Raw genomic sequence first — 25,408 nt, 5'->3', positions numbered from 1 at the left:
GTTTTTTTTGTTCTACTGTCTAGTAACATGGCTGTGCTTTGCTGTGGAGCAGAACTAGCTGTCGAGGCTAATGCTAATCTGTGACTCCGGTCCTGCTGTGTGCTTGTTCTCTGGCCGACTCCTGTTGCATTGTGGGTGCTGTGAGGAAGGATACGATGCAGTGTGGAGGGGCGGCAAAGCCCACAGTGTCAGAGGACTCTGGTCAAAGCTAGCATGGTGTGTGTGTGCGTGTGTGTGTGTGTGTGTGTGTGTGTGTGTGTCCTTGCTAGTCGCTAGTCTCGCCTGTTGAAGTGCGCTAAATCACTTTAACACGTGAGCTAACAGCCGTGACTCGTGCCTCTGACATCCTAACCTGTATTTTAGCCCTGGAGAGAGAGAGATCGAGAGTGTGTCTGTAACATCCAACCCTTCGCTGCTCTGTTTCTGCGCTCTGATAGGACAGGGAAGGCGAGATAGCAGTGATTGACAAGCTACTGGACAAACCCAAGCTTACATCCTCCGACTTCCAGGAGTGGAAGAGAACGTACGCGGAGCTGTTCTCAGCCGAAGACAAGAAGGACCGCCAGCCTAGTCCGCTGTCGGAGCCAAGCCCCGCGTCCACTCCCGAGCCCACGCCTCGCACGCCGTCCCTCTCGCACACACACTCCTACATCGAGACTCATGTCTGAGTCATACACACACACACATATACACAAACACACACACACACACACACACACACACATTTCAGGTTCTAACTGGCCCGTCTCAGGACCTTAAAGTGTTACACAACCAGTACTGTAGGTTTATTTAAAGGAAAACTCCAGCTCCCTGTGCTAAGACTCCAAACTCACTTATATAATAGAAGTCTAAGGGCATTTATTGAAGATATTTGCATATAAATGAAGCTGTAAGTGTGCTGAATCGCTAAGTTCAGAGATGGGACTTCTTTTTCAGAAGGAACAATATGATCTGTGGTAGACGTATGTCTCTGATGGTGTAAGGATACTTCAGGAAAGTGTAAAGTAACCGGAACTACTTTTTACCGTCTTGCTGTGAAGTTAGTTGGATAAAAACAATCTTTGGGGAAGATTTTACATTTCACACTTACATTTCTCTGAAATAGTCACATATTTTTTTACGGTTTATTAACAGAATACAACATCTGCCCTTAGACGTCTGTTGTACAGTAGGGGAAATAAGTATTGGATGCATCAACATGTTTTTCAATAAATATATTTCCAATGACGTTATTCACATGAAATTTTCACCAGACATCAGCATTAACTCAAGAACTCTGGAAACATAAAGAATTCGCGACATTAAAGTCCATAAATAAAGTTATGTGTAATAAAGTGGAATGACACGAGAAAAAGTATTGAATATGGTAAGAAAAAACAGTTCTCCAAGGCAAGGTAAAGCAAGGAACCAGCTGAAACCTGTAAGTAATTATACCTCCTACCTGTGCAGATTAATATCAGCTGGGTTAGTAAATTGATGGTCTATAAAAAGGCTTTTCGTTACCAAGGTGTCACACAAGAAACATCTCATGATGTGTAAAAGCAAAGAGCTCTCCCAAGACCTTCACAACCTTATTGTTGTGAAACATATTGATGGAATCGGATACAGATGTATTTCAAAACTTTTGAATCCTCCAGTAAGGATCATTAGGGCCGTTATCCACAAGTGGAGGCAACATCACTCCGTCATCAACCGGTCACGCACAGGAGCTCCTCACAAGATTTCTGACCAGGGAGTCAGAAGAATAGTCAGAAGAGTAGCGCAAGAGCCAAGGACCACTCAGAAAGAGCTCCAGAAACACTTGAAGGCAGCAGGTGCCATCATCACAGAGAAAACAATAGGGAATGCACCCCACTGCTCATGCTCACCCCACAAGACTCCATTACTAAAGAAAAGGCATGTTGAAGCTTGTTTAAAGTTTGCTACAACTCATTTGGACAAGACTATGAAATACTGGGAGAGTGTAGTCTTGTCAGACGAGAGCAAAATTGAACTTTGTGGTTGTGATACTACACACCATGTTTGGAGAAGAAATGGCACTGCACATCACCCTAAAAACACTACACCAACAGTGAAGTTTGGAGGTGGAAGCATCATGGTGTGGGGCTGTTTTTCATCACATGGTACTGGCAGACTTCATATAACTGAAGGAACGATGAATGGAGCCCTTTACCGGGAGATTCTTGAGAAGAATCTGCTGCCAAACACCAGGATGATGAAGATGAGACATTGGTGGAGCTTCCAGCAGGACAACGATCCAAAGTGTACAGCAAAGGAAACTCTCAATTGGTTTCAGAGAAAAAAAAATCAAGGCGTTAGAATAGCCCAGTCAATCATCTGACTCGAATCCAACTGAACAAGATTTAAAGACGAAATGTTTAGAAGAACGGACCAAAATCACACCTGAATACTGCGGCCAATTAATTTCTTCATACAGGAAGCGTGTTGAAGCTTCATTACAAACAAAGGCTTCTCCACTAAGTATTAAATACATTTCAGTTAGTGTGTTCAGTACTTTTTTCCCATGTCATTTTTCTTTATTAAACTTTAAAACTTTATTTATGGACTTTAATGTTTGAATTTCTTTATATTTCCGGATTTCTTGAGTTAATACTGAAGTCTGGTGAAAATTTCATGTGAATAACCTCATTTGAAATATATTTACTGACAAAAATGTCGACATGTTCAATACTTATTTCCCCCACTGTATCCACGTTTGGTGTAAATTTATTTATGTAGTTTTTGTAAGGAAAATGGTGGAAACTTCTGGTCTGTTGTACTCAGACAAACACACTACAGATACAGTTTATAGATTTTACTTTCAAACAACAACAACAACAACAATGGAGTATTCCCTTAATTGTGTATTCTAATAGACACACATGGATTTTATAAAAAGCGCAAACAAAACCAGCAGCCTCGACTCTAAACACTGGATTTGGAAACACCGGTTACTGGTTTCGATACCGCAGTTTTTCCTGAGACGCTAACAAACGTGACAGCCGTCAAACACCGCAATAGGACAGAACCACGCCCAGATCCATGGCATAACAGAACCACAGGATGGATTGCGCAAATTTGGGCATTGGAACCGAAGCCTGGAACTGTGGGGCAAAAGAAAAGTGGACATCACTTTTTATTATAAAATCAATATTTCATTTCTTGATATTTTTCTTTTAGCCACTGTTCATAAGTTTATATGCTGAACCTCCCATGAGCCAGCTGCTTAACGCTGCATCATCATGCTTTTTGATTGGATCTCAAAGATCTTAAGAGTCCAGAAGTCCAGATCCATCCGTACTAAACAGCAGTTAGTTAGTTTTAGAAATAGCTAGCTAATATTGCCTAGCTAGATAAATGGACAGAACTCATGGTGCATACTTTTAAATCTGCTAGTATATATTTGTTAATGCAGACTGGAAGGTCTTGCTTAGTGACCTAAACACTGGTCCTCATTTATCGCTCTTCGAGTAAAGTTGTATGTTAATGGCTTTTAATGGCCAAAACAAGCTGAAAATTCCCGCCAGATTCACAGTTTCAAGTTTCAGTGATCTATGTATGTTGATAAACGTCAATCAGACATAAATTACCGAGCATGTTCACGGCATTTACATTTAGCCACGCCCACAAAACTCCACAAAAGCAAAAAACGCCATTACTTTGGTCTTGATTTATGGATTTGTTTTGTAATCGATTAGTGATTTTCCTTATATGGAAATTAGGGATGTAGAATAGGAACTTTATTTATTTATTTATTTATTTACAACTAACTGGATTTTCATCAACGTTTCAGCATTTTCTTGTCTAAATGCTCTTGTGAACAATGTATGAATAAATTTGTCCGCATCCTGCTTGATACATGAGGCCCACTGTTTGTTAAATAGCTTGTAGCTATCTCCATGACGGTGAACTATTAAGACACGTGCAATATAAATCATGATTATGTTCAAATGCAACCCTGGTTCCAGAAAAGTTGGGACACTGTTTTAAATGTAAATGAAAACAGAATAGAATGATTTGCAATTCTCATAAACCCATATCTTCTTCACAATAGAATGTAGAAAACATATCAAATGTTTAAACTGAGAATATGTACCGTTTTAAGGAAAAAATAAGGTCATTTTGAATTTCATGGCCACAACACGTCTCAAAAAATTGCAACAAAAGGGGCAACAAAAGGCTGGAAAAGTAAGTTACTAAAAGGAAATAGCTGGAGGAATATTTTGTAACTAATTAATTTAATTAAAGTAGTTTTCCGCAAAAAAAAGCACAAAAAACCCCGCAAATTGTATCGCAAATTGTGAAAAAAGCTGCAGCAAAATCAAGCGTTTTCGACCACAACAATCACAAAAAAACTGTACGGACTGGCTTGTATACGAACGACACTAGACATCGGAGATTTGTTAAAATGTTCACTCAGGACGAAAACTAGACATGTCATTAACATCGGCAAACAAAAAGAATTTTTCACGTCTTTGTGCTCACTGGGTTGTGATATATTTCACTATTTATATATTTAAGCATTTATTAACAATCAGACAGCTGAGATTAAAAAAAGATTACGCATTAATACAAGTGTTGTAAACATGCCTACTAGTACAAGATTATTTCCAGTTTGTACTAATGAAACTTTTTACTTTGAGCTATATTTTGAAGGCTTTGGGGCAGGACATGTTTCCTCACCAATATTTGGACAAATCCCGCCTCCTGCACTACGCCTGGCTAGCATTTCTGACTCGTAATCACAGTGCGACAAATGGCCGCTTGTTCACAGTCAGGATTCCGAACACTTTCATGATGAGTTTTGTAGTGACATGAACGCAGACTGGCGGTGATACAAAATCGGGAATGTAGTGGATGAGTAACAGTACTAAAACAGTACTAGTAAAAATAGCACAACACGACGAGTTACATATAAACGCTATACCTGCTGTTGTAATCACGCCTACTGAGATCACTTTCGAGGATTTACAACAGAGGTCTCTTTCCACACCAATATTCAGACAAATCCCGCCTCCTGTGATATACGATTGGCTATCATTTCTTTCTGTACTACAAATAACATTACAAAGAAGCAGATGGTCAGCAATATAAAATTGTAAACGCAGAAGCTGAGAGACGCAACACAGCACAAGTGAGATGAATGATTTACATTTTAACAGCTAGTTTTGTGAGTTTAAAATCCTCAAGATTTTGGAGTTTGGTGTAGCTAATGAAAGCACTTTAAAAAAAAAAAAGGAGATCTCCTTGCAGGTGTAGAACATACATGACAATACAGTATATACATATAATAAAGAGTGCACAGTGAGAAAATCACACCTGCGTGTAGGCTTCGCTGGCCGAAGCCTGTGATTTAGCCATGCGTGGGTTTTGATGGATGTATTTATTCCTCCAAGCTGATCGTCTGAAATTCTGGAGGAGAGCTCGCGCTCTTACTCCTCCAGCTGAAATGAGAAATTACTCTATAAAAATGTAAAGTAGTTCATAAACACGAGGCACGTTTTCTGCACAGGGACTCGAGTAATACTGATTACTTTAGCTCAATCTTGCAAAAAATAAATAAATTTAAAAAAAAATTCTTTGCCAATACCACTTCCTATCAACATACTGTGATTGTGTATTATAATGAGCTTCATGAATAATTCATAAAGTGTCTGTGGCTTCATCCAATCACAGGGAAAGAAAATGTTACAAGTGAATGTCTTGACGCAAATGAATATTCAGGAATGTAGGAGTTTTCGTCAGGGCCGTTTCGAGCTACAAGCGGCACGAGCAGTCGCTTAAAGCCGCCAAACCTCCATTTCATTATAATTATCCGATAATTATTTTACCAATTACGTTTTTATTAATTAATTTAATAAACAATGTAATCATTTGATTAATAAAAAAAAATTATGAATCACTTGAGCGAGTAAAAATAAATAAATAAATATTAATTAATAAAAGATCTATTTTATTGTATGTCAGCACTCAGTTATCCAGATTCATTTGTGTATATATATATATATATATATATATATATATATATATATATATATATATATATATATATATATATATATATATATATATATCTTATATTCTTATACTGCATGGCTCAGATCCATTCTAACAGTTTATACTAGTTATTTTTTTGTTTGTTTGTTTGTTTTTGTTTTGTTTCCTTTCTTATTTCAAATGAGTGCTGAATGAAATCTAATGGACTGGACTTGAAGCAATCAAAGCACTCAGAGGACTTATTTTGTGTGATTTTTTTTTTTTAGACAAAGAATATTTCTGAATGTTCTGATTAGAGTTTAATGTAAGATAAGATGACGTATGTGTATTATAATGTACATTGCAGTTGTGTGAGAGATGATAATAATAATAATAATAATAATAATAATCCTCACGAGGACACACTGACGTAGAACAGAACTTTCTTTTATATTAATGAAACTGATGTACTTGATTTTGATCATGTGACTATATCATTAATATATGAGGTATATCACCATTATCACTATGTAGATTATGTTAGACTCAGCACAATGTTTGCTGCTGGAAATGACTGGAATTACTAGATTGGTTTTCTTTAAACTGTTTTTAACCTGAAGCTCTATTTCTTTTTTATTGGACTTGTGCAGATTTGTTTTCTTCTTCAATTACAGACATTTAAAAAAAAAACATAACTAACATAACTTAAAGACTGATCAATGAAAATACAGACCAATCTAGTAAATCTACGATCATATTTCTGCAAATAATTCTTTGTTCTAATTAGGCATGCCATTTGGGAAATGCCGTTAGTATGTGCTGTGTTTAGCTTACTACCTGGCAGTTTTATTTATTTCATAATTTATTTAGGAAATCGATCCGTTTCTCAAGTTTTGAGGTCCATGTGGTTGAAGTCAATAAAACTTTGCTCATGAAACTGGGGACTTCCTATAATCATGCTACAACCTAGCTCTGGGACTCCTTATTGTTGGAAGGAATGAAGCAATGTGTGTGTGCTGCTGTTATAGGAAAATAATCAACAACAGTGTGGTGTGATGAAGTGGAGTTACTGTTACTACAACAAAGTTGATTATTTTCCTATGATGGGACATCTCAGAGTGTTTTATTCATCTTATACCACCGCACTTTGAAAACAAATGTTTTACTAAAAAAAAAACAGAGACATAATATTTTTTATCCATTTATAGTTACATTAAATGATTTGTTAGTTCCTGTTAGCACTTATATGGCTTTTTATAGCGGGCGACTGTTTATACAGGTGCATCTCAAAACATTTTAATATCGTGGAAAAGTTTGTTTTTTTCTCGCAATTTAATTCGAAAAGTGGAACTTTCATGTATTCTCTTCCTCTGTACTCTTCCTCCAGACTCTGGAACCTTGATTTCCAAATGAAATGTAACGTTTACTTTCATCTTCCCCGTGATTATAGTTGTGTACTGAACAAGACTTAGAGATTAAAGCCTCAGGAAACCTTCGCAGGTGTTTTGAGTTAATTTGCTGATTAGAGTCTTCTCAGGTCGACATTTCTGTATTATAGATTCTTTATTCTGATATTTTGAGATTCTGGATTTTCAATTTCCATGAGCTGTAATCCATAATCATCGAGATTAAAATAAAGAAGGCTCGAAATATTTCACTTTATGTGTAATGAATCTAGAATATATGATAGTTCCACTTTTTGAATTAAATTATGGAAAAAAAAAAAAACTTTTCCACGATATTTAACTTTTTTGACATGCACCTGTACAGTAGCTGTGATAATGTAAGTGAAACTAACACGATAATAAATGTCTATAAATGGTTAAAACGTATATGTTCTTTAATTTTAAAAAAAATTAATTGTTGATAAATTGCTGTGGTATAAGAAGAAATAAAACACTTGGAGACTCTTGGCTGTAATAGGAACATTATCAGCGTCAGGGTGGTCACAGTAACTCACTTATTGTCTTTGTAGTATAGCTTGTAGATAAATGTTAGATGCTTTTGCTGAGCCAGGCCAGCTTTCCAGCCAGAGTTCTAGGTTCCCAGTCTCAGCTAAAGCATTAGGAAATGATAGAACTGGCGATCCATCTGCCCCCATCCAAGATCCAGATATAACGGGGAGTTTATTTTATCCTTCTTCCCAATCCTCCTGTCTCCAAGCTACCGTGAAGATTTTTATGATTTCTTTATACACACTCTTTCTCTCTCAGGCCACCTGGTGCCAATATGCCGTATCCAAGCATACACACATCCCTAGTGTTTCTCTTTTGTGGTAATTACCACATCCTTGCGCTCTTTCTCTCGAGTTCATGCCTTTCGCTTTTAACACCACTCATTAATCATTTCATTTATTTTAAGCTCGTGAAGACAAAGCAAAAATGAATTGCACTAAATGACTTGCAAGCTCCAGGGACGATCTCACGCTCCACGCGTTTATTCAGGCACTTTCCTAGTGTACCCCTGAATGGCTTTCATTAAGAATAATTTCGCTCTAGGAAGATGCTTTTTATACATGACTCAAATAATTGCACATGCAAGATAAGCAACATATCATACCTAACATTTCCTGGTGAATTTTTAATGACGTAAGTCATCACAGAGAGTGGAAAGCGCTCTACGCCCAGGCAGTTGTTGAGTTTTGACCCATGCTTTGTATTTGAGAGAACTAAATCTATTTCCCCCGTCTCATTTTCATCCCACACACACTCAGAGACCTTTAATTAACTTAAAGTGCTTTTAAATACCTTGTTCTCAATACTATTTTATCCGCGTATCGATGTATTGATTCTGCTCCTTTTGTTCTGCCTGCTTTTTATCTACCTAAGCTCTCTGTCTGTGTCATTTCTGGCATAAATCGTCATTTCTGTCTGCCTTATCTGTGTCCATTGCCCAATATCCAGTCTGTGTTTAAGGCTTTGCATACACCTGCTTCAGTTCTGCGTCCGTTTCTTTCCATGCAATGTTATTTTCTGGAAATATGACAACTCCAGAACTCCCAGGACTCTTGTCTTTTTCGTGCTGTCAGTATGACCTCCCGTTGCTGTCATGCCTTGCTTATCCCTTATAATACAATGCCTCCAGCGCCAAGATTCTTCTGATTCACCAGTCTGAAGGTCAAAATCCATTCTGCCTGCACAGATCAGTGAGATTTACCCTCCACAAGTCTACCAAGCATGCACCGACTGAACAGTCTTCTGCTTTTCTACTCAGGCTGTGGAAACGCATAGTTGTTTTTTTTTTTTGGGGGGGCTCCTATGTCTATATAAATTCTTGGAGACTCATCTGAGCACATTGAGTCCCACATAATGCATGTGGCAGCTTACAGATTTTCCTCCAGCTGTCATAATCAGGGTCGTACTCCAGGACATCACAAATGCACACTTCCTGTCCGTCTTGCCACTTTCTACCTCCGAACATCAATATGCGTCCACCCAGTGTGACTGTCAAACCATAGCAGAAGCGGTCTTGCAGAAGAGGTTTCAGTCGGGTCCACTGATTTTGTTGAGGGTCGTAGCACTCGATATCACAAAATGGTTCATACATCCCTAAGAAGGCATAGAGTTTTTCCTTTATGGCTGCCATCTGATGGCCAAATCTGGCTATAGACATAGCAGAGCGCCTTACCCAGACATCATCATCAGAGGTGTTATGAAACAACACTTCCTTACTACTCTCAGTCTGGCTGCCATGGACGCCACCAGAAATGTAGATACCTCTGCCAATTGTGGCACAAGCTTGTCCATGGACAGCGTGAGGCAAGGACACACCACTACGCCAGCACCCTGTATTCATGTTGAATCTCTCCACTGAGGAAAGGGTGGGCTCTCCTCTCTGGCCTCGTCCTCCTATGGCATAGATTACACCCTCCACCACACAGCAGGAGAACTGTGCCCTTTTTTGTAAGAGGGGCTCCATCTCCTCCCAGTGTTCAAACCGAGGGTCATAGCGCCATACTTGGTCAGACACAGTCATCACTGCTGTCTTCTCACTCTCCCCGTCCACCTCTACGACCTCTCCTCCAAGCACAAAGAGGAAGTTTCCCACCACACAAACTCCTTGATACTGGAGCTTCTTCACCATGTTAATGGGCAACATGTGGAACTTCCTGCTCTCTTGATTGTAGCTCTGGATTTGGGTTTGTGGTCGGTCTGCTTCAGCACCTCCTCCCACCAGGAGTACCGTGTTGGTTGCAGCTCTTAAACTTGTATGGACACTCTGGATTAGTGGCTGGAGAGGAACCTGCATGTGGTAATGCAGGGCTTTCTGTACCAAGCTGTGAATGAAAGGCGTGCGTAGGGGTGGGTTGAGGGAACTCAGATGGGTCAGATCTTCTGGAGGCACCAGGCCAAATCGAACACGACTGAGTAAAGAGTTACTTTCCAATGCAGGTAAAGGGTTGCAAGACAACCATTCCAGAGCTAGCTGTAGAAGTGCTGTCTCCTTTACCCCTGGTATCTCATCTGATCCCAACACCTCTCGAAAGGAGTCAAGGTTTAACTCTAGCAGTCCAGATCGGTCCCCGTTGGCACCCAGGAGTCCTGCCATGTGTCTTGCAATAAAATGACTAGTGACAGTAAGTGCATCCGAGAGGCTGTAACGGGCAGCCACATTGGCAAAAAAGCAGCAGTTATCCAGAGTGAGGCTGTTTGAGATGTACTCAGTGCAGAGATCCAAAGCACGGGTAACCTGAAGGTAGCAGGAAGCTTCCAGTGTGTCCTCCAATGTGCAGGGAGATAGTGAGATCCATGAGGTGTAGATAAAGTCCAGCACCAGCTCCAGGCCAGTTGAGGACACGGCTGGTAGATTGACAATCCGAGCCCTGGACTCTAAAGTGTGATCCTGGAATAGTGACCAAAAGTAGTCACTGGAGCAAGCTAGCAAGGTGCGGTGAGCTGGGAACTCCTTGCCTTCAGCTTCCAGAATGATGTCGCACATTCGACCATCTTGCCGCAAGCTCTGGTATCGAGAGAGCAGCCCTTCGCCGTGAGACTTGCTGAGCATAAGAAAGTAACTCATTACTAATGGAGAAGATTAAGAGGATTAAGAGAAAGTCAAAACAAAGAAAAGAAAGGAAGGGAAATAAGGGAAGCGAGAGGCAGTTCATAGTCCCCTTGACTGGCGCATATTGAGTGAAGCAAGTGTTGCTCTTCATAAGGGTAGCTACTGGGATGGTGAAGCCCATAGCTGCTGCAGATAAACATGCCAATAGGACGGATCTCTTTTTCAGCCAGCGGACGGCCCACAAACACTTCAGTCTGGCAAAGACAGACAACCGTCCTGTGGTCCTCCCCCCTGTTTTCCTGGGAGAGGAATGCTGCTAGTCCAAGTACAAACAGAAGGAGGGGTAACAGCAAGGCATTTTGGGTCACATGGGAAAAGAACAGAAGCATCCAACTTTACTCACTCATTGCAGTGCCCTTTTCCTGCCGTCATTCTGGGAGTATTAAGGATGAGGGTGAGTTGTTTGCTGTAAATTCCCCCATGTGAATTTTTCTCTAAGTAAATAAAAGTCAGCACCGTATTTCTGTCTGTTGCCATAAGTGCCCAAACCCCATTCCGCATCATCTCAGTGACAGGAATAGAAACACGTGGTGGGTCAGAGACAGACGAGGACTCGTCTGACAGAAGGAGAGAGATAGAAAAAGTCAGAGTAGAGTGATGGAGATAATAAGACAAACAAAGAACGAGAAGAAAGGTAAACAAGACATCGACTTGCCTAAACTAAAAGAGGTGTGGGGTTAATAGATTGAGCTGGTATGCCATTCTGATGTTATATGTGTGTGTAGTTATATTCCAGAGCCCTCACACTGACCTTATGATTTTATTGTGTCATCATCCGTAAATAGTCCCTGGCACAGACAGGCCAGGGATGTAACATGAAGGGGGTGTCAGAAAATCGAATAAGAGGGCTACCGGTGACATTCTCACTCTGTTCTTAGCACACGCAGCTATGTGGACGATAATCCTCTCGAATCCTCGAAGCATTCGTAATATAACATATCTGTCTGCTAATTAGTAACACAAGCACTGCAAACATTACAGAAGAAATAGATGCCTTCAAAGAGTACGTGCATGCATCTGCATGTGTGTTTGCCTGACAGAAGTGGTCAGAGAACCACTGATGGGTTTCTCTTTGTGCTAGCAAAGAATGTATGATTGTTTAGGGAAGCAACGAGCTTTTTAAAGATTGTAGCCGCTTTTCCACCAGGATGAGCGCTAAAGCATTATGAAAGTTTCCTGATGCATGGTCTGTAAACTATATAACATATATAGGATTTACTTGCTTTATGCTAAGGAAGTAAAAAAGCTAGTATAGAACACATAACAGTTATGCTACTGATAAGTAAGGAATAAAACACTCCATGTTTTAAAATCATCCAACACTGGGTGGTGTGATGAAGCAGACTTGCAGATGTTGACCCATCATACGTTTTTATCCATTTATAGTTACATTTAATGTTGTGGAATGTCCATAAAACGTACGTTCTTACGTTGTAGCAGCTATAAACGGTCACTCCTTGTCATAAGACATGTTATAGGGAAACCAGAAAAAGTTACAGCTTTACCTCTGACCGTAACAAAGGGCTGACATGGGAGACTCCTTCTGTAAATGTTACATAAACATGTCCTTACAGAAAACTTATCAATGATTGCACATGGTTTTTAATCTGGAGTGGTCCCTGTGAACGAGCTGTTGCTATAGAAACTATAAAGTATTAGAATGAGAGTTAAGATAAACCCGTGATTTGCAGCTGTCACAGCTGCTGTTATAGAAAATGACTCGACACATTCCGACCAATCACAATCCACACTTGCAGTGCTGCAGTATAATGTCAGTTAGTCGCTCTCTTACGAAATATTATCCACAGAAAGATCAAAACAGGAAATCAGTTTAAAAGACAGGAAATCAGTTATGTGGCATGGTATTTTATTTTTGACCCAAGTTTTTATTACACTTCACACATGGTCATTATTTTCTCTTAGCCCTTCTGACTCTGGTCAGAATCTTCAATAAGGACACTTTCACTGATGTGCTGCTTGTTCAACAGGAGGAAAAAAAAGAGAGAAAACCTTCTTCACAAATATCACATTTAAGAGCTAATAAAACAGTGACGACGTGTTGGAAATTCAGTTCTGTTTGCTCTAAGACAACCTGTGATTGCTTCACCCTCCTACACTGTGACACTGAGAAATCGTGTTTTTATTGCATGTCAGCCTACACGCTCCCAAAACGAAGCCAGAGAACAATGGCAAGGAAAGGCAGAAAAAAAAACATAGTGGTTCAAAAGAAAAGGCCATGAAGTATGAAAACATGTTTTCCAATGTCTCACATTTGTTCAGCATAAATGAAGCGAGACGGCATTTTCCACTATTAACACGAACAGCACGGACTAATCATCATGCTACATTATGATTCAGGCTCTATAAAAGGAATTTAAATATGTGACTTCACACATGGCAGCAGAGGAGCTTGCAGATCTGTTATGAAATCAGACCTCTGCTAAAACAAACACACACACACACACACACACACACACACACACACACACACACACACACACACACACACACACTTTAGATTTAAAACAAGAGATATCAAAGAGAACAGCTTGCCATGATTCCATGTCAAATGTGCAGTTTGTGGTTTTCATCAGGTTCGAGTCGTGTGCTTTTATACCTACATAGCAAAATTATCTGGTCAAGAAGTGCCATCAAGTCAGGGGGGAATGGTGTCTGCAGCTGCATGGTGCCATGTCTGGCATTGATGGTGCCACATCTCTGATGGTAAACAGCATGTGGGCTGATTGGGGATGCGTCCAAAATGCTGTCGATTTGTTTGGTACGGCTTTGTCTCTTTTGCCTCATCTGGTAGTCAATTCGGAGTCATCGTGAGCCATCGTTCTTTGTGGTATCTGGGTCAAGATGCAAGATGCTGCAATTCAGTACCATAAATGAGTAATAGTGATGACTGCTGGCAGGGATTTGGTTCTATTAGGACTGATAAGCTGCTGTAATCTAGGTGGTCAACATTATTTGAGGTTTTGGTACCAGATCTAAAATGGGTGGTAAAACATCATGGACCATTCTTGTGCTATAACCTTCACAATATACAAAAGGTCCAAAATGTTTGAAATTTGGTTGACTCTGGCATGCTTTTTCCTTCGCTGGCAAGCTATTCTGGGTCTTCTGTTTGCTGGGATTTGGCACTGTTAGGCAGTGCTAATCTAAGATGGAGAACCAGGCTGGACCATTCCTGGACCTTATTGTTCTGGGCTGAAAGGTCTACATGGTCATCATTCTTCGTGAGTTCTGAGCCAAACAATGGATAACATTTGGTAGCAGATATATTAAATAGGTTTAGGTTTGTGTAAGGTCCAATAATAGAGATGAATGTTCCCTGGGATTTGCTACTATAATGGCTATTATGCAGCTCTCAGATGGAAAACCAGTCTGGACCATCTTTATTTGCAATATCTGGGCTCAGTACTAAATTGTTAATTGGGTCTAGCAATAACTGCAGTCTGAGATTTGGTACTAATATGGCAATTATAGCTATGGTACTGTTATGATTGTTATGCAGCTGTAACTTGGAGAACCAGTATCTTGGGCGAGAGACGGCTGAGATTTGAAACCAAAGTCTACATGTTATTAGAGATGACTTCTGGGACGGATTTGGGACCATCATAGAAGCTAATCTGCCAAAATAGCCTGAGCCATTCTCGGACCATAATTTGTATGCAGTATCTAGCCTTAGAGAAGGCTGAGATTCAGTACCAGATCTGAAATGGGTTCTAAACCCTCAAGCACTCGGGATAACTGAAGTCTGGGATTTTTATAGGGCTCCAATCCGTTCTTGAACCAGAAAAACAACTTTGCTATGTGGGTTGCAGGGATGGAAAACTTTGACGAGTTATTGCAGTTCATTGGAGGATGGGCGTCTTGGTTTCAGTGGCGGGAAATTTGGGAGTTGATGGACATTGTCGTAGAGAATCAGTAATGGAATAGTTAGAGCTGGTAGAGCTGTCTGTCTCCTTCTGTAACACAAGCAAGGTGGGGTCACCTGTGTAAAAAAAAAGGTGATGTTTAATTATTTAATTAAATATAACATTATGACTGTATAGTCTACCTGCTGTTCTTACACACACCACACTGGTTCTCTCTCACCAGTCGTGACTCAGGTGAACAACCTCCTGGTGCATAAAGTTCATTTGGTAGAAATGAACACAGATTGTTCTCTGAAATGTTTTTGTTAGGGGGACCGTACATCCTCTTTATCAGACCTTAAAAAAGCGTCTAAATTTGAGGAAATGTCTGGGATTCTGCTTTAGTTTCATTATGACGTGTTTATGGTCTAGTACTGCATGATATGTGCGTGTATGTGCATTGATTTAACCCTCTCTGTAAGTCCCGCCTTCTCGCACACCGATTGGTCGATTAAAAAAAGGCTTGCAGCAACTATTGTCCAAATTCCTGCCTCTCAGCCGTTATCCTCCTCTCAGCGAATACGTGAAGGTGAAGCGATGTTGTGTTCGGTGTTAAACAATTACTCGGCAAAAACAGCGAATGCCAGCTGTCCCGAGTCGAAACAACGCCCATGACCATACTCTATTCAAATGTGTAACTTTGAACAAAAAGACGTTCTCTTTTTGGAAAACCAGAATATGGTCACCCGCATCAGGGAGAGTGATCTTTTATTTGTTTGTTTGTTTAATTAAAACAAATCCAAACATTGAACCTGTTTGAAGCTCTAAAATAAGCTCTAAATAAAAGTATTATAGATCATACTGCTTTTCTCATGACTTTATTTACATACGTGACCTTGAAGTAATCCAAAAATAATCAGATTACATTACTTTCATATTGTGACACACACACACACACACACACACACGCACACATAACCAGGTCTAGCTTCCAGATGGATGGAAAGGGTCACAGGCGCTCTCTGTGTGTGTGTGTGTGTGTGTGTGTGTGTGTGTGTGTTGGACACAATCATGCAAGGGCAATCACACCACAGACGGACTCTCACTGCCCCACCAAGCTCGTCTCAGTTACTGATATTAATAGACCCTGATTCACACTCACACCCTTTAACACACAAACACAAACACACACACGCTGGCATCCTCTTATGCAAACTCACACGTGCTAAAAAAGTTTAAAAACTACTGACACCCTGTGGCTAGAGGCGAGCACAGCAGCGTGCAGGTTTGGGAGCATGACGCACTTATAAAATAGGTTGCCCTTTTTTCTGACCTTGCTCTGTGTGTGTGTGTGTGTGTGTGTGTGTGTGTGTGTGTGTGTAATCACATTTTTCTCCAGTGACAATCGACAACTGCACCAGGGATCAAAAGTTCAGACAAAAATAGGTCAGACCTCATTTGGAGCTGATTATACTGAAGTTACTAAAGATGGTCTTTTACTATAAGATAACTCCTCCCTCCTCCTCGCCTACGCACTTCCTGCTTCATTTATACATCTGGTATAGAGTGCTTTTTCGGATTTATTAATGGTGCAACAGGAGTATTTCCATGCTTTTGCAAAATAATTCAAGTCAAAAGTACTCGAGTAAAACGCTAATGTCAAGTTATGTGATCTGAAGCTTAAATAAATAAATAAATGAATAAATAACAGTAATATGGCAGATGTTGAAGATTAAAGGTGGTTGTGAAGCAAATAGCTTTCTAATCACTTTCTAATTTTCATTACCGTTAGAATAATGTGTAAAGTGTTCGATCTGACACACGCTGCAATGGTTCAAGGGTTCCAGAGGAAGTGAGTCTACTGTGCACAGGTTTTCAGAGCGCTACCTGAGTGTGTCTAATCTTTAGTGACCCATCTGAGCTCGCTTTTGACATTCTTGATCTCGGAAAGGTCGACCGCCGGCCCTGGAAGTTTCACAGCACCAGGAAGGTGCTTCTTTTCTTCCGGAGTGACGGCTGGTACCTGAAAGCAATATCAGCATCATGTTACTCTATATATCTGTGTTTGGTCTGAGGTTATATCTCATATCCTGTGTATGTATGCGTATATATGTCTAACCTCCGCCGTGTCCTGTGTCTCGTCTTTCCTCTTCCCAGGAAGTCCTGCTCCCGGACGCAAAGCTCCCATCGGAATATTGAGGTTGGCCTTTAAGACAGATAAGGAGAGGAGAAAATGAGAGGAGCATCACAAACCCGGCGCTGATCTCACGGAGAACTTCACAGAGAGCTGACGGCTGGTTTGTGGACACTCGTATTTCAGTCTCGTGTAGTTTTCCGTGAATGCGTCTGCTCCAGGCGAGAAAATATTTCTTCCTGCTGATGTTCAGTTCGCTCCATAAAGAGCAGAGTGTTTGTAGGAAAATGAGCAGTTGGATGAACTGATAAGACCACAGGAGTTGGGTGTTTTTCTCATCACTGCAGGGTCTGAAAACGGACTTTCTGTTCTATTCTTCCTTGTGTTACGTGGTGAAACAGGAAGCTGTTCATTAGTGGCTCATCTTCATTTCTGGATATTTTACACACATATATATATATATATATATATATATATATATATATATATATATATATATATATATATGTGTGTGTGTGTGTGTGTGTGTGTGTGTATATATAAAAATATATATATATATATATATATATATACCCATAATGCACTGCATTGTTCACATTGATTCCCTGTCACTGAGGAATACGGTGAGCTATGAAGGCCACGCCCTTTCTGAATAGTTTTATGAAGTCATTTCCACAGCCACACCTACAGTATATCATCTTAATTCGTTTATTGTCCTCAGACGTGATACTAAGGAATAAAACAAAGATCAACTGAGTTACTGTTTATTATTTTATTCTGAAACAGTACATCCTTCAGTGTTTTATTCCTCAAATACCACAAATACCACAAATAGCACAGCAATCAGACAACAATGATTATTTTTATTTATTAAACAGCACGTCATACTTGTTATGCATTTAGTTATTGTTGTGGAACGTCCACGAAATGAGTCAGTTCCTGTTCTCACTTACGTTATAGCAGCTATAAACACTCGTTCCCTCACCATCCCTCTCTCTTTATTCTCTCCCTCTATTCTCTCTTTATTTTCTCTCTCTTTATTTTCTCTCTCCATTTTTTCTCTCTATTCTCTCTCTTTATTCTCTCTCTTCACATTAATAAGACAAAAATCATAGCTTGTTGTGTTTCCGAGAAACCGCAAAGAAGCATAAACTCCTCTGTCCTGAAGAAGTGGGAAAACTAAACTTGCAGTGTTACCTCTGTTACTGTTACACAGCGCTGGCACTGGAGACTCCTTTCATACACGTCACATAAACTCTGTCATCTCTGTGAACGAGCTGTTACTATAGAAACGATAACGTATTAGAACGAGCACATTAATATAAACCTGTGATTTGTGAGAACAGGAACTTGTTTCGGGGACGTTCCACAACGCTGAATGTAACTATAAATGGATAAAAACTACGACCTGTTAGTATTTTATAATATTTTTTAAATTGCTGTGCTATAAGAGGAAAAAACCCTGCTGTAGGAAAAGAATCCGCTCGTGGTAACAGTTCCAGATAAATTCCGCTGCACTGAGTGTCTTCCTTAATGAACTTTCAGTGGCACTGGAGAAATATGAAAATATAAAAGGTCAGAGGTCACAGGAATCAGAGATCGTACACTGGAGCTCTCTGCATGCACGGCTGCTCTTCACGTCTATAATTATAATCACTTGTAAATGTCGGGCTTTTTATAGAATGGAGAGTTTTTATGGAAAGAGAAAAACGTGTCTATTTTTGGCTGCAGTGTTTGTACGTGAGCTGCTCTCTCTGTGATTCTGCTCTACTGTCATAATGTTATTATCTCTCTCTCTCTCTCTCTCTCTCTCTCTCTCTCTCTCTCTCTCTCTCTCTCTCTCTCGCTCCGCGGTCTGCAGCTCTCAGGCTTTCATACAAAACTTTTTCTTCCCCAAATGTAAAATGGGAAAACGGGAGGGAACAAATTTGAGGCAGTCGTGAGCAGAACTTTACCTAAAGTCTGCACGTGTCTATTTTTATACGCAGAGTGTTTACAGAAAATGTTTTTCCAGCGACTGGAAGCAAAAGCATGGGCGATGTGTTTCTGTCAGTATTTCTGTACATCATCAAGCTTGATGTGACTCGAAAAAAATAAATAAATAAATAGATACAAGAAAGAAAAAGAAAACGCTGCTGTAATGCCACATGCATTTGAAATGTGTTTTTGCCAATTAACAAAATGTAATGTTCAAAATCAGGACTTGCTTTTGATTAAATTATTTTAAAAAACACATATTGGTGCATTTTATTTTATTTTTCCAAACTAATTAGTCATGAAAGGGAAGGTGTAACATTATTGATTGTAAAACAGTGTATAAATCCATGAGGGTTCATACACACACACACACACACACACACACACACACACACACACACACACACACACTTACCTGTAAAGCTTTTACGTTTGTTGACGGCTGTTTAGACATTTTGCACAGAGGCCTCAGCTTTGATCTTGCTGCAAAGCAAACAGAAAGACAACAAAGGCATTGAGGAGCCGGACTCAAACTCGTCACCTGGCCTCTGTGTGTGTGTGTGAGTGTGTGTGTGTGAATATGCGTCTGGATGTGGCTGTGTGAGTGTGAGTGTGTGTGTACGTGAGCAGCGGTGAAAAGTCGGGTCATTGTCAGCTTTCGGGTGCTACGGATAGTCTTTCGGTTGCTAAGCAACTCCCGCTGTGAGTCCTGGTCCACCTGAATCATTCATGCCATGGGCTTCAGGTTAAGAACCACACACACACACACACACACACACACACACACACACACACACATATATATATATATATATATATATATATATATATATATATATATATATATATACATACATATATATATATATATATATATATATATATATATATATATATATATATATATATATATATATGCATGTATAGCTCATTTTAATGTTCATGCAGCAACAAAGCAACTCCACTCCAGTGTGATGAGTCTTCACTGATATTTTGCTGGACACAAAAATAAATAAATATAAATAAAAATGTAAAAAATGCTGACTTTTCTCTCTGTGCGACTTGGTGACACACGAAAGCAGTGTCGTGTCTTGTTATTCTAGTGCGGAAAGAATATAGAAGCACAAAGACCAATCTTGTCACGGACATGTTTGTGCACACTTAATGCACACTTTTATATTATAATAAAGCTATACACTCACCGTCCACTTTATTAGGAATGCCTGTACAATTCATACAATGATCCAATCAGCAAATCATGTTGCAGCAGGGTAATGAATAAAATGATGCAGGTCACGAGCTTCAGATTCACGTCAGACTTGGGGGTAAACATGATCTCTGTGTCTTCAGAGATCTGAATCTGATTTCAGAAACTGCTGATCTCCTGCTGGGATTTTCACACACAACCGTCTCGAGGGTTTACACAGAACGGTGCAGAAAACAAAAAACATCTCCTCGATGACAGATGTCAGAGGACAGACCCGTTCGAGCAGACAGGAAGGCGACAGTAACTCGAAATCACGGTCTTTACAGCTGTGGTGAGCAGAAAAGCATCTCAGAATGATTGGATCAATACATAAGGGGTGCATCAGGTGTACAGGCGTTCCATATATGTTATCGATATTTTATTATATAAATATTTATTTACATCCTCCTCATGTGACTGCTGGGATATCACAGCGACTTCGACACTGATTCCTTTCATTTAGAATTACACAAGAACTCCAGTGTTAGAAGCCGCAGAACCTGCCCTGATAAAGCAGACTTTCATAGAAGGACAAGACTAAAATCGTGTCATTTTCATAATCTACATGAAGTTCAGGCGGAAATGTGCTCATTTCACTGCAACCTTTCTTTTCCTCCACGCATGTAAACGAAGCTTTGACAACATCAGCGCTGTGTTTACTCAGAAGATCAGAAGGAGCACGACAGAGAACGTTCACTGCCCCGGGCCAGGCGTCTGGGGCGGAGCATGTCTCAGGCCACGTGTCACCTCTCACCTGGGCGACCTGAGGGTTGCCATAGGAGAAGCACATCCCGTTTTCATGACTCAACTCGTTTGGTCTGTCAGGGGTTTTTTGTGTGTTCTGTTTTTACTCAGAGAGTCTGACGGAGCTTACAGGAGGAGAGACGAGCACTACAGCACTAACAGCCTTAGCAACTGCCACCAGCGCGTTGTTTATATCAACACTGGAGCTTTGGGACTGAACACGGTGAAGTATCAGGCCTCAAGCACAGCTATATTTATCTTTTAAAGACAGAGAGAGACAGAGACAGAGACAGACACGGCGAGTGCTACGCAGCTGTCTAACACTCTCTATACTGTCTATACTCACACACTCCCAAAATAAAAAAAAAAGAATAAAGGAAAGAAAAAAAATAAATCCTACAGTTGAGTGCAAAAGTATGTACCCCCACGTCCCATCCTATGATTTCTGGGTCAATTTATCTACAGAAAAAAATAATTTGATGCTCCTTAGAGCTAGTCAGCAAAGCTGCATCAATGCAAATAAGACAAGTAAGATAATAAAAAAGAACCAAAAGCTACTACTACTACTACTACTACTACTAATAATAATAATAACTCTTTTATTTCATTAATGATTAAAAAACATAACAGCATGGTATTTAGTTAATTGACAAGAATTATAATTGCATTAATTAAAATACAAAAGTAAAGGGAATGGTGATTAGTGATGAGTTTTTACAACACTTGGTATATCTTACTGTAATGGCGACATGTGTAATGTAGAGTTCTCAGAATTTAAGTTTAATTACAGAGCTGTTGATTGATTTGTTGATTGATACCTGGACATTAATCTCTTAAACTGATGAAATAAAGCCGTTTCTGTTTACTGACTTTGAAACTGTTCAGTATTAAAACCTTCTGATGAATATACGATTATTCCAGATATTTCCCATAGTAACAAACTCTCATTAGTCTGCTGTCTAGGATAATCCAATCTAACGTCACATCAGTGTCAGACTCAACACCTTTTCATTTTGAACAATAGTGCTGTGTATGTCAGGATGCTTCTCCTACAAACACACACTGTTTATTATGCAAAGCAGCGCCGACGTCCGAATGCCAGTCTGAGTTACCACGCGTCTTTATTTACATCCAGGACAGAAACTGACTTATAACCTGAATTTAAATCCTGCTTTTCCTAAAGGCCTGAGACCTACATGCTCGATCGTATAACACAACCTGGGAAACTTAAGCTTTTATCTGTCAATTCTGGAATTTTAAACATTTCAAACTTTTCAACTTTATTTCGATTTTTAGACATGCGTTTAATCAAACAATTATAAAACATACTTGAATAATTCTGTATATTTTTACACATACAGTACTTTTAAACATTGATTTATGTATCTAAATACATAAATTATTTACTTATTATATCAAGTAAGGATACATTTTTTGCTTGCAAGTATGTATAAAAATACAGAATATTACTGAAGCATGTTTAAAAAGCATGTTTATATTTTTAAGCAACAATTAAGACATTATTAAGCAATAAAGAAGAACTACACTTCAATAATATATTTTATACATACTTTTAAATAATATATTAGCTCAATGTGTAAACAATAAATAAATAAAAAGGATTATCAGGTGTAATTTTAAAGTCATGATATATTTATCCACACGTTTATCTGTATTTATATCATATCCTGTCCACTTTAGAGTGGATTTTATTGATTAGATATCAATTTTAAATCAAGTAGATTTTTTTTTCCATTTAAAACACATTTTCTTCATACGACTGTAAAAAAAAACGTATCCGGGGGCGGGGCTACGTTTGATCTCAGGTTGTGATGTCACAAAAATTCTTCGCGGATGATAATGATCAAATGATGACGAGTGACACTGGAAAATGTTAGCAGGACATCCTGTGTGCTAAGCTAGACATCTAACTAGCCTGCTAACTGAGATAATGGTTATATATTTAAATATATAAATATTTAAAATGCTTGTTTTGTTTGTTTTGTTTTACAGAGGTAAACTCTGGTGTTCCTTAAGTAATCTGCTTAGAGTTTTTGCATTTTCATTTCAATAAAGAATCTAAAAATAGTGTTAATATATTGTTTTGGATAGCGTTAGCTAATCTCAAAGATTAGCAAGAGCCAAATTTGCAGTTATGTATAAACATTATATCAAGAACGTGATACTATGACAGGATAAGAAATCTGACCTCTCAGAATTTCAACACACACACACACACACACACACACACACACATACACACACACACACACACATAAATCACATAAAAACATGTACACAAGCGACACACTTCCAGTCTCTTACCTCCTACAGCTGGAACGTGTAAAGTTTTCCGTTATGGGATGCCCGGATCAGTTCAGGATTAGTTTTTGTTTTTTTCCCTGTCCTTCCCAGGTCGGTCCCGTGTGGTTCTGCGGTGCTGTTCGATGGAACTCGTCCTCTCTCTGCCCCCTCGGTCTCTGTCTCTCTTTAGGCTACAGAGTGGTAAAGGGATTCCTCTCATATCTGGGATTTGTTCTCACTATAAATAGCAGCGTGATGCACAGAGGGGACCTGCTTTCTATCCACACTGACCAAACTCATCAAACACTCGCCCTATATACAGCTAACTGAGTAACATACAGTATACTTATATATTTATATACATACATATATACGTATAGTTATAGATTACACAATGGGCCTGTTAACTACGTTAAACATAAAATCCTTAATACATCCAGATAGTATACAAATACGCTTGCTCGTTCAGTTTTATTCTCATTTTCAGCATCTTTTAAAGCAGCAATTAAACCCCACTCTGAGGTTTGAGAATTAAACTTGAGCTTGAGTGGATCCAGCTCAAATGATCTGGTTAAATTTAGCCAAGTATAACCTACAAAGGAAAATAGATCACACTCTAACAACATCTCTGTGAATGAGACGAGAATTTCAGCTCGTTATGCCTGATAAACACACAGTGTAGACAGAGCAAGACTAGCAGCAACCCTGTTCCATAAGTAATGACACCCCTGACATTTACCTGTCGTGATGTCTGTGTCTCCGTAAGATGCACTGTCTCTTTCTCTTTCCTGTATCACTATTAAAACTCGCTTCTTATTAAGATCATGACCCATTTTAAGCTCCGGTAAAGCAGAGCCATGGGGAAACATCTGATTGGCGCAGGGTTTGACATGACAAGCCCTTCCCAGTGGTACCGGTACCGGTAGTATCCGCAGTGATTTCAGAACTGAGCTAGTTTTTAGCCCCTACTGTGCACATAAATAGCATATCATGTGTCTTAAACTTAATATTAATATTATAAGTCATGTTTTTCTTTCTTAATAAGGTGTCATTTTTAAAAAGGGGGTGGAGTTAGAATGAATATGGTATGTGGAGGTGTGGTGAGGCATGTATTCAATCAAATTAGTTTCTTTGTAAACAACAATAATATACAAAATGTTTGTTCCCAATCAAATTAGCAACTAAGTGAAGTTATTATGCAGCTAGGATACATTTGCATTTGTTCATCTGTAGGTCTTAAAGTACTACCTGCACAAGATCCACACACTCTGCAGTCTCTGCTCACCTTAAGACTTCTAAATGGTCTTTAGACCATTTCATCTAAAACGATGGAACTCCTATAACAGCAAATACTGTAGTGATTTTCCAATGATTTCCTATAACAGCAAATACTGTAGTGATTTTCCAATGATTTCCTTTCTTTACGAAAGAGCAACACAACCTACTTTTATCCATTTATAGTTACATTTAATGCTAAGGCACATCCGCAAAACGTTACAGCAGCAATAAACTGTCTTGGCCTCACCAGCGTCTGTTTCTTCTCTCACTTGAAGTTAATAAGACAAAAAGAAACGCAGCTTGTCATGAAACAAAGAAACGTAAACTGTTACTATAGAAACAATAACGTATTAGAACGAGCGTATTAATATAAACCTGTGATTTGCAGCAGCATGAAAGAGTAACTGCAAATCATTAGCGTAATTTCAAGAGTGTCATACACCAGTCCTAGAGGATTATTCTCATTCTACATCATTTAACACCACACACACCGCCTGATCTGACTCATCACTAATCACCACTCCCATTATCAGTCGAATTAGATCTCTTCTAATTATCTCTTCACCCCATGACCTTTCATTTCATATCTTCTGGAGCTTTCTTACCTAACGTGCGACGAATGCCTGCTACTTGGCTGTGTTCCTCTCTCGCAGTGAGCTGCTCGACGGCTTCTGAGCTCTCAGGGCTCAACGTCCCATGGAGACAGGAGCGCTATGCAAATCCACACCTGAGCTCTCTGCCTTTACCTCTCAATACCTAACTTCCTCCTCACCTGAGCACGCCACAGCACTCACACTGTTACACCTACATCTGCTTTCCAGC

The 25,408-nt window shown here is 39.4% G+C and overlaps 3 protein-coding genes across 5 annotated transcripts in view; 1 reads left to right on the top strand and 2 right to left on the bottom strand.

Moving 5' to 3' along the window:
• Positions 1 to 5,974, top strand: part of cnksr2a (connector enhancer of kinase suppressor of Ras 2a) — a 76,868-nt gene extending 70,894 nt beyond the window's left edge. For both annotated transcript variants that reach the window (XM_017453629.3, XM_017453631.3), the window contains exon 21: positions 438 to 5,974. In XM_017453629.3, the coding sequence (XP_017309118.1) occupies positions 438 to 668 (231 nt within the window). In that variant the 3' untranslated portion in view covers positions 669 to 5,974. The remainder of the gene's footprint in view (positions 1 to 437) is intronic.
• Positions 5,975 to 8,390: 2,416 nt separating this feature from the next.
• On the bottom strand, positions 8,391 to 12,196 carry LOC108256592 (kelch-like protein 34). Its single transcript, XM_017453634.3, has one exon. It carries the CDS (start codon positions 10,993 to 10,995, stop codon positions 9,238 to 9,240), a length of 1,758 nt encoding a protein of 585 aa, XP_017309123.1. The 5' UTR covers positions 10,996 to 12,196; the 3' UTR covers positions 8,391 to 9,237.
• Positions 12,197 to 12,886: 690 nt separating this feature from the next.
• smpx (small muscle protein X-linked) lies at positions 12,887 to 25,279 on the bottom strand. Of its 2 annotated transcripts, none has more exons than XM_017453636.3 (6): positions 25,192 to 25,279; positions 23,330 to 23,499; positions 19,430 to 19,497; positions 17,023 to 17,109; positions 16,791 to 16,926; positions 12,887 to 15,040 (listed from the first exon to the last, which is right to left on the bottom strand). In XM_017453636.3, the coding sequence occupies exons 3-5, from the start codon at positions 19,466 to 19,468 to the stop codon at positions 16,801 to 16,803; spliced, it is 252 nt and encodes an 83-aa protein (XP_017309125.1). In that variant the 5' UTR covers positions 19,469 to 19,497; positions 23,330 to 23,499; positions 25,192 to 25,279; the 3' UTR covers positions 12,887 to 15,040; positions 16,791 to 16,800. The 2 variants fall into 2 exon arrangements, with proteins under 2 accessions (XP_017309125.1, XP_053530825.1); XM_053674850.1 differs by lacking the exon at positions 25,192 to 25,279 and adding an exon at positions 24,048 to 24,064.
• Between the last annotated feature and the right edge of the window lie 129 nt (positions 25,280 to 25,408).

The sequence above is a fragment of the Ictalurus punctatus genome, chromosome 23 (genome assembly GCF_001660625.3).
Source record: "Ictalurus punctatus breed USDA103 chromosome 23, Coco_2.0, whole genome shotgun sequence".
Lineage (NCBI taxonomy): Eukaryota > Metazoa > Chordata > Actinopteri > Siluriformes > Ictaluridae > Ictalurus > Ictalurus punctatus.
Note: the sequence above shows the minus strand (reverse complement) of the source record. Positions and strands in the feature narration are given on the sequence as shown.